Source organism: Podarcis bocagei, assembly GCF_964188305.1.
Source record: "Podarcis bocagei genome assembly, chromosome: 9".
NCBI classification, from domain to species: domain Eukaryota; kingdom Metazoa; phylum Chordata; class Lepidosauria; order Squamata; family Lacertidae; genus Podarcis; species Podarcis bocagei.
This window is the reverse complement of record NC_138134.1, coordinates 8,498,076-8,508,157: the sequence shown is the minus strand read 5'-3', so window position 1 is coordinate 8,508,157 and position 10,082 is coordinate 8,498,076. Positions and strand designations below refer to the sequence as shown.

Below are 10,082 nucleotides of genomic sequence, written 5' to 3'. Positions count from 1 at the left end.
GGCAGAGGTTTCCAAATGGCAGGATGGTAGGCAAAGGTCTTTCACATCCTGAGATTCTTTAACTTGGGGATGAGGACATTTCCAGAGTGACATTGGCTGGTGGACATGGCAGCCTCGTCATCCCTGTAAACATCTTGTTTGGGTGTCACTTAAGAGCAGTTCAGCCCTGAGTGCTCACTGGAAGGACAGATCCTGAAGCTGAGGCTCCAATACTTTGGCCACCTCATGAGAAGAGAAGACTCCCTGGAAAAGACCCTGATGTTGGGAAAGATGGAGGGCACAAGGAGAAGGGGACGACAGAGGATGAGATGGTTGGACAGTGTTCTTGAAGCTACCAACATGAGTTTGACTAAACTGCAGGAGGCAGTGGAAGACAGGAGTGCCTGGCGTGCTCTGGTCCAGGGGGGCACGAAGAGTCGGACACGACTAAACGACTAAACAACAACAACAAATATATAAATATCTATATACATATATATAATGATAAATGTTCATAACTGCATATATAAACCACATGTCTGAAACTCCACAGAAAAAGTCCTGAAACCATTTTGTCCCTCCCAAATTGACCTTCCCATTGTGTTTGCCTTCACAAATCCTGTCTTAAGGGTATGTCTGTGTATGAACAGGGTGAGCCTGTGACCTGGCTCAGGAACTAAGTATTTGTCATTACAAAAGACTGGCCAGGCTCCCCAGGGTATCCAATCAAGTAAGCATTAGCAGGTTACCTGCCAGACAGGAGATAAACAACACACTCAGATTTCTGGTAAACAACACACTCAGATTTCTGTTGTAGACCACCCCTTTCTGTGATGTATGTATGATGTTTCTTGGGGTGGTCTTGGACTCCAGGGCAGGCAATTTAAAATGTCTATATAAGGGCGGGCACACCTTTGTTCGGGGTTCTCCTCCTTTCCTGTGTGTGAGGGGAGCACCCTGTTGCAACAGATCAATAAAGATCAGGCTTACTAGCTGCCTTGCTTCTCAATATTCTCTGGTTGGCCTCTGTTATTTTCTCCGACCAATGGAAAACCTACAAAGGACTCTATAAAGGCTCTTGTGTTCCCCATAAGGGAATAAGGGCAGATTTTTGTTTGTTACATACCGTACTGCAAACCCACCATTTTCTGCTTGTTCAAATGCAGGTGAATTTGTAGTGCGCCAGTATAAGTGGTTACAAATATTCCACTGTCTTGATGCGCATTGTAGCACATTTAATTGAAGGTATCCGTTACTGAAGCTGCTTTTTGAAGGTTTTGCCACTGACACGAATACCACAATACTACTATGGGTTCAGAGTCAGGTCTCCAAGACAACATCCCATACTGCTGTCTTGCAATGTTTAGAGAACTGCTAGGTAGAGCCAGTTCTATAGTTCCTTCCAGCAGGAGCGTCACCCATCATACTGGAATGGTGTGGGAACTAGCTCTGCCGGAAATATATGTCAGTCTCCTCAAGGCATTCTGCCATAACGTTCCAGAAGGTATGTCCGTATCATTATTCTCACATTGCAGGTTCTGGGGTGGGGCCGTGGGGGGGATTTTCAAACACCCAGTGAGTCTTTGGCAAAAGTAAATTGTCACCTGGGGACTTCCTGGTACCCGGATCTGTCTCTGCCACAATGGTATACTAGTTCTCAAAATGGCCATCATCTCTTTATGTTGTTACAAGTTAGGTCAATAAGCAAGACTATCAAGCATGATGGTTCTGCTTGTATAGCCAACAGGAGCTTTTGGTGGTTCTTAATGGGACGCAGGTGGTGCTGTGGGTTAAACCACAGAGCCTAGGGCTTGCCGATCAGAAGGTCGGCAGTTCGAATCCCCGCGACGGGGTGAGCTCCCGTTGCTCGGTCCCTGCTCCTGCCAACCTGGCAGTTCGAAAGCACGTCAAAGTGCAAGTAGATAAATAGGTACTGCTCCGGCGGGAAGGTAAATGGCATTTCCATGCGCTGCTCTGATTCACCAGAAGCAGATAAGTCATGCTGGCCACAGGACCCGGAAGCTGTACGCCGGCTCCCTCGGCCAATAAAGCGAGATGAGCGCCACAACCCCAGAGTCGGTCATGACTGGACCTAATGGTCAGGGGTCCCTTGACCTTTAATGGTCTGGAATCTACAGGCCTGAGAATGTCACGCTGTGGGGCAGGGGGAGAAGAAAGGACAGAGCGACAATCAAAAGGTAATTTCAATTTGGAATAGATAATTTAAACTGCATTGGGGTGCAAGTATTCATTAGGAATGTGAGACAGGATTAGCAGTTGTGCTGTCTGTTGTACAAGTCTGTTTTCTTCTACTAAGTAGTGTATGTATTTTTGTAAATAAACAGCTAATACAAATTTAATACTGGAAGTGCTCTCTCTCATCACAAGGAATCAGCTTCTGAAAAAAGACCACCCTGGAAATTCCAACTTCTTGGAAAAATGGGTAAGCTAACCCCCCTTTTGGTAACAAATTTTGCTCCTAAAACCTTTTCTCTTCAGTTAATACTTTTGTTCTCAGAATGGACAAAGACTCAAAGGATTTCCAAATTATTTTCAGACGTGTATTGAAAGTTTTTCCTCTTGAATCCTGGAAGCATTTTCCATTTTTGCATAGAGTTGCCATATTTCAAAAAGTGAAAATCTAGCCAGAAAATTTGTGCTTTTTGGGGCGCAAAGTTGTTGAGCAGTAGTACGGCAACCCTATTTTTGCAGCTAATTAAAAACAGTCTCATAGTCTTTATAGAAATGTTGTATCCACTATATTTTCATACTAATTTTTAACAGTGGAAGTTAAGTTACTCAGATGTACAGTGTTTCCATTTTTAAAAAAGCAGTAAAGGTCTTTTCCTTCCAATTTGTGTTGCATATTTAGAATTGCAAACAATCTTAAAAAACATGCCATTACTAGTCCATTTTGAAATAATCCTCTCTGAAACAGATTTTACAGTGAATTTTATGTTAATTGCTGGTTCTGCTGAGAGATCAAATAACACCAACAGACCACACCCACCTTAAAATCACCATGGCCAAAGCTTTGTTGGCTGAATATTCTGGTAATGTGCAAGTATTCTGGTAATATATTTTCTCAAGCACATACCATACCAGCCAAAAATCCACTGCTTGGAGCAGTAGAAAACCCAGGAGCACCAAGGTAACTGGAAACACACAATTCACCCCTGCCCACCTTTGGAACAATATATCTGGTGTGCTTTGTCACACTGTATGTACATTTCCCCTCCATTGCAGTCTTTTTAAAACCTGGCTTCATTCAAGTAAATTGAGACTTTTGCTCCATTCACTTCTACGGAGCAAAAAAACCCCTTGTACTATCAGAGCCTGGGACTTGTGAAATGTGCCACACACATCAATTACGGTGCTTTTTCTTGACTTCATTCACTTCTGGGCAGCAGAAAAAGGGGGTGGGAAAACTCTCAGACAAATCGCAATTGCCCTCCCCACACGTTATACGATGTGACTAGTATCTGTGTGTCAGGCCTGTCATGATTTTTGTATAGGATAGCAAAACAGCTTGAGACAGCCTGCAGAGAAACAACCACCATCAGCTCAAATCTCCGTCTGAATCATCAGAAGAAGCTTCTGGCACAAACCACAGGATGGTATCACATGAGAATGTGCTCCCAGTAAGCCCGCAATTTGCATTCCGGTGATTGTGCCAGAAGCCAAAATTGCATATCGTCAACAGCAGGTGGGATTGCCAAAGTTATTTTTCCTGGAACCCCGCCCCCTTTTATTATTATTTTTAATTGCCACATGCGTCCCACCCCCTGGACTGGTCAAAAAGAAGGAAGACAGGCAGTTGGTAGTACACTGAGGGCCAACTAGGGTTGGTGAGGCAGTACCCCATTCACTCTAAAGTAGAGGCCTCCACTGCAAATGTGGAAAGCCAGGTGGTCAAGGGAGAAAGATCTCTGCACAGCCCTTCTCCCGCCATGTTAACTTTGCACATAAGGATTTTTAGGCTGGGAGCATTCAGAAAAATGTCACACCCACATTCTGAGGTGGTATGTGCTTTTTCCTCTGTGTTTTAAATTACCTTTGAGTGAGTCCAGGCATAAATTACCCATTGCACAGCATTGTACCCGAGGCAAACGTCCTCTCAGGTGAGCTGTACAGTTTTGGAGTTCTATGGGCAAGGTCCAAGTGAGAGAATGGGAAGGGGTATTCTTGCTTTGTGCTGGCCTCCTGGGAAATTTTGACCCAGTGTGGGAAAGACTCAAGCTTCCCAGGAGTTTAATGGAATGTGGGAATGGTCTTCTTGGCTTGGTGGACCCTCCAGGGGCATTTTGGTCTCAGCATTTGCATGAACCAACCAACTTGTGGCTCTCGCTGCACTCCCTCCACACTCAGGCACTCCTTCCCACAGTGGTGTTACCCTTCTTTCGCATAGTGCAGATAAACAGATGATGCAAGTCTTAAGCTTGGGGCCAGCCAAGTTAGGTATTCAGTACATGATGTCTTCGGCTGCAACATTTGCTTCTTCTGTCTTTGTCTTCCGCTTAGGGAAATGAATTGTGCTGATGGCAACTAGCAGCAAGTTCACACCGTGAATGGTCGCGCTTGCCACGCAAAGCCAAAAAGAGTCTTCATACTGTTCTTCCAGGATCACAAACTGGAAGACGTTTTCCTGGAAATTGGCAATCCTTTCAGTCAGGTTGTGCAGTTTGACGGCAGCCATGAAGCTAGTCACACCTAGCACTGCAAAGCCACCTGCAAGAGAATTCAAAACACAAAGGCATTAATACACTGAAACGCAAAAATAGTTTAGAAACGGAGAATTGTAGAGGCATTTTGCTCCATGCTTAAAATCCTCCAAGGAAGGAGGAGTCTAGCACAGGGGTCAGCAAACTTTTTCAGCAGGGGGCCAGTCCACTGTCCCTCAGACCGTGTGGGGGGCCAGACTATAATTTGGGGAAAAAATAAAAAGTACCAATTCCTATGCCCCACAAATAACCCAGAGATGCATTTTAATTAAAAGCACACATTCTATTCATGTAAAAACACCAGGCAGGCCCCACAAATAACCCAGAGATGTATTTTAAATAAAAGGACACATTCTACTCATGTTAAAACAAACAGCCCTTTAGATGTTTGCAGATGGCTATCCTATCTCCTCTCAGTCTCCTCTTGTCCAGACTACACATACCTAATGACGCCAATGGAAATTTCCCTAAGAGCGTTTAGTGACATGCAGAGATAATGGAAAGCAAACTCTTAATCTAGCAAAAGGAAAAGGTGGGTGCCATCAGAGATTTTACCTGCAAGGACGTTCCACAAGGCGATTCCAGCTGGACCTTTAATAGCCCGATAGGGAACTTTAATTATGTTGAATATGCAGAATGCCAAACTGACCAGAGCAAAAGAAAATGCCACGCAGAGGAAAAGGATAATTGCCACATGGAGAGCTGTGTTCAATTTCTTCACCAGGTGCGGAAATACTGACAAGGAAAAGAAAGCAACATTGAGTTTTGGGTTGTGTAAATGTGGCAGGACCCACAAAGGCTATGAAGACTTTCCATGCAAGATTAATGGGAAATTACTTCCTTGGAAGATGTTCCATCTGTTCAGATGATATAAAAGTGTTAGATTTTGAAGAGTGTACAGTAGTTGATATTCACCATGAGAATGAGAATTCTCTTGTGCTCTGACTGCATGTATAATGTTAAAGAGTTAAGCTCTGTTTATGACAGGTCAAGGTAATTTAACCAAGCAGCAGAGATGTGGAGTAATAGATCAATTGCTTCTGCGGTGACAATGGGACTCATCTTCAGTGACCTGAAAAGCAGCAACTAAAGTCAGGTGAACTTTTTAGGTTCTAGTTTCAGGTACTAATTAAAATGATAATGGGCCTTGTTCAGTGTTTTATTAATCCACTAACAGTGCAATCCTAACTACGTCTACTCAGAATTCAGTCCTATTGAATGCAGTCCTCGGTGGGGTTAGGATTGCAGCTAAGTGTGTATAGGATTGCAGCAATAAGTATCAAAAGATATTAGAATTCATATTCATTGCAATCAAATATTTCAGGAGCCAGGATCAAATCTGAGTGTGTCACCCCTGTGGAGGGGAGGAAGACACAATTTTGGACCGTACTACTGACAGCTCCCCCCCCCCCCATTTTGGGGTGTGGTTTCTAAAGTTCGTTAGACGCCTTGACTATCTTAGCTTTCTAAAGATGCCTAAACTTTCTTTCCTCCTCTTTCTCATGCTCCCCTTCTGTCAAATTATTCCCAGGGTGGTGTACAAAAAAAGATAAAAACAATATACAGTGGTACCTCGGGTTACATACGCTTCAGGTTACAGACCCCGCTAACCCAGAAATAGTGCTTCAGGTTAAGAACTTTGCTTCAGGATGAGAACAGAAATTGTGCTATGGCGGTGCGGCAGCAGCAGGAGGCCGCATTTGCTAAAGTGGTGCTTCAGGTTAAGAACAGTTTCAGGTTAAGTACGGACCTCCGGAACAAATTAAGTACTTAACCCGAGGTACCACTGTAAAAGCATTAAGACCTCTCCCTTACAGGAGGGCCTTCTAATCTCAGCTCATTGCATCCAGTGAAGATACCAGATAGCCTGACATCTGGCTGGTTGATAGGGGATCAAATACTTATTTCACTCATTAGAATGCACATCAATCTCTGACTTTTGTCTTCTGGGTTTCTGGGGTTTTTCCTGTTGTTATTCTGTCTCTCACAGCTACAATAAACCTACCATTAAAATTATGGACTGGTCATTTCTTCGTCAGAGGGCAAACGGGCAAATTTAGCAGGGGATCAAATACTTCCACCCCCCTCACAGTACTTCTTTTAAGTTATTCACATATGTGTTAATTCTGTAGGTGGTTTTGAAATGAGCTGGTTGCCCTCCTCTCCTCCTTCCTGATGTAGATCTTTATTCCCTTCTGGTTCCCAGTGTAGCTTCTCACTCCTCCCTTCTTCCCTGGCAGGGCCGGCACCATCTTGCAGTTCACCTCAGGTGCCAAAATGTCTTGGGCCGGCCCTGAACGGCACCACTCCCAATTCCATGTATGGAAACAGATTGGGTTGCCAGTTGAATCTTACTTCCATACCCAAGGGAAACAGGCTAGAAACGCAAGTGCAAGGAAGTCCTCAGGACCAACGAAAGAAGAGGAGGAGGAGGAGTTTGGATTTGATATCCCGCTTTATCACCTAAGGCGTCTCAAAGCGGCTTACAATCTCCCTTCCTTTCCTCCCCCACAACAAACACTCTGTGAGGTGAGTGGGGCTGAGAGACTTCAGAGAAGTGTGACTAGCCCAAGGTCACCCAGCAGCTGCATGTGGAGGAGCGGAGACGCGAACCCGGTTCACCAGATTACGAGTCCACCGCTCTTAACCACTGGGAGGGCTGTCTCCAGTGTTTCCCAGCATTTATGGACTGAGGTGGTTGTCTCACTCTGCCTAATGATAGTGCTGGGTTTGTCTATTACCACAATATATGGACACATTTGCATGGAAACATATATTATTTGAGGTACCTAGATCCAAAACTATGCAGGGTATTAAAAGCAAGCACAATACTTTGAATTATGCACAACAGTGAACCAGCAACCAGTGGACTTATATATACCGTATTTTTCGCCCTATAGGACACACTTTTTCCCCTCCAAAAATGAAGGGGAAATGTGGGTGCGTCCTATGGGGAGAATGCAGGCTTTCGCTGAAGCCTGGAGAGTGAGAGGGGTCGGTGCGCACCGACCCCTCTCGCTCTCCAGGCTTCAGTAAGCTCTGCGCAACCCTCAGGAGACCGGCTCCGAGAGTTGCGCAGAGCTGCCTGCAGTCCCCGGCTCAGCGCAGCTCTGCGCGGCCACCAGGAGCCGGGGGCGAAGCCCACCCCGCTCCAGATGGCTGCGCAGAGCTGCCTGCCGTCCCTGGACTGCAGGCAGATCTGCGCCGCCATCCCGAGCGGGGCGCTAAGTCCTGCCCCGCTCGGGATGGCGGCGCAGAGGTCCCGGGACTGCAGGCAGATCTGCGCCGCCATCCCGAGCAGGGCGCTAAGTCCCACCCCGCTCCGGATGGCGGCGCAGAGCTGCCTGCAGTCCCGGGATCAGCGCACTTCTCCCCATCACCAGCCCCACAAGCTCGGGGGACAGCGGGGAGGCAGAGCGTGCCTTCCCACTGTTCCCCGACCTGGTTCTTCCAGCCCCGCACCTGGGGGGGGGGGAAATAAATTTTTTTTTCTTTATTTCCCCCCAAAAAAACTAGGTGCGTCCTATGGGCCGGAGCGTCCTATGGGGCGCAAAATACGGTACATATGATTAAAATTTCTGTTTTACAATCTAAAATACTCATTTTACATCCTTGAGATATCAATGACTTCCCTTCTTCCCTTTCTATGGTTCATTTTACATATCATAAATTCCTGCATATTTTACCAAAACTATACCATTCAGTATTCCATGATTGCATCCATCAAAACTTACTTACACTGTTGCATTTATCTTAATGCTGCCAGCATTTTCAGCTGTACACAATTATTTTCCATATGTGCAATAAACGTTTTCCAGTCTTCTTTAAACCTATGTTCTCCTTGTTCTCTTATTCTATATGTTAAGTCTGCAAGTTGTGTATATTCAGTCAACTCAAGTTGCCAATCTTTGGTTGGGAACTCACTCATTTTCCATTTTTGGACTAACAAAACATGGGCCGTAGTAGTAGCAGACATAAATAATCTTTTTTGATGCTTGGGAATTTCAGTCTGAATTATCCCCAACAGAAACGTACACCTATTCCCAGAGTAAGCCAGTGGATGTATTTTGACTGGAGTATCCAAGCTGTCTTCAAAGGTATTGCCATAATCAATCCAGGATGCTACCAGTGCACAGATAACCGTGCCCATACTGCCTGTGGGGCCACAGCTGAACCAGCCTTAGCCCTCCGGGCTCCATGGGCTATTTTGGCTTCCAGAGACCAAGCTGGGTCTAGGAGAACCTGTAGACTATGAACCTAATTGTCAGGGAGATCCCATGTAGAACCACTGAACAACAGAGTCATAGAATTGTAGAGCCGGAATGGACCCTGTGGGAGTTCCTGCAATTCAAGAATCTCAACACATGGTCCCCCCATCCAATTTGAAACCATGTCGGACCCTGCTTAGCTTTGCAAAGGTGCTAGCAGTTTTATTGCTGCACCACATCTTGCCTGGTTTTCCCCCCAGTGCTGATGACACTGGACTTGGGATTACAGTGGTACCTTGGTTCTCTAACTTCATCTGTTCCGGAAGTCTGTTCCAAAACCAAAGCATTCCAAAACCAAGGCGCGCTTTCCCATAGAAAGTAATGCAAAACGGATTAATCCATTCCAGGCTTTTAAAAACAACCCCTAAAACAGCAATTTAACATGAATTTTGTTATCTAACGAGACTACTGATCCATAAAATGAAAGCAATAGTCAATGTACCGTACTATAAAATAATAAGACAGTGTTGTAGATGAAAAAAATTAAAGTTATTATTCTTACTTACCTGCACTGATGGTAGTCATAGTTTGGATGGGGGGGGGGGGCTTTTATCCATTTCCGCAGTCACACAATCAATCAGTAGCTGAACTGGGCTCCACACAGTCACAAAAACAAGTTAGCCGAAAAAGCCTCAAAAACGCAAAATAAATGGCAAAAACAAAAGCACCAAACTTAATCCGTTCCAGAAGTCTGTTTGACTTTCGAAATGTTCAAAAACCAAGGAGCAGCTTCTGATTGGTGCAGGTGTCCCAGAAACAATAGCCGACAACCACATCAGACAAAAGCAGTGGGAGAAGAAGGATTCTCTTTGGCCTAAGCCAGACATTTATCTCACCAGAATTCCAAACTGCACAGCTTTAATTGGCTAGTATATGATTCCCAGAATAGGGGTGGCCTGGAAGCACCCTTTCTCCTCCACTGACCACATCCGTTTCCTGGCTCCCTTGCCCTCACTTCCAGTCCTGATTCTACTTATAAGTAGACCTTTGTCCAACCCAAAGGACTCATTTTAGGCCACTCATTCTTCCCTTGCCTTGCCAAAGCGGGGAACCAGTCCTGCCCTCAGCGCCAGACTTGCTTCTTCCCCCATGACCCCTGTCTCAACATGGTCCC

General features: G+C 45.3%; 1 protein-coding gene across 1 annotated transcript; it reads right to left on the bottom strand.

The window, feature by feature from the left end:
- Positions 1–2,764: 2,764 nt before the first annotated feature.
- On the bottom strand, positions 2,765–7,061 carry CLRN2 (clarin 2; the record flags this gene model as incomplete). Its single annotated transcript, XM_081209235.1, has 3 exons — positions 2,765–4,707; positions 5,256–5,499; positions 7,056–7,061. 3 exons carry the CDS (start codon positions 7,059–7,061, stop codon positions 4,442–4,444), a joined length of 516 nt encoding a protein of 171 aa, XP_081065361.1. The 3' UTR covers positions 2,765–4,441.
- Between the last annotated feature and the right edge of the window lie 3,021 nt (positions 7,062–10,082).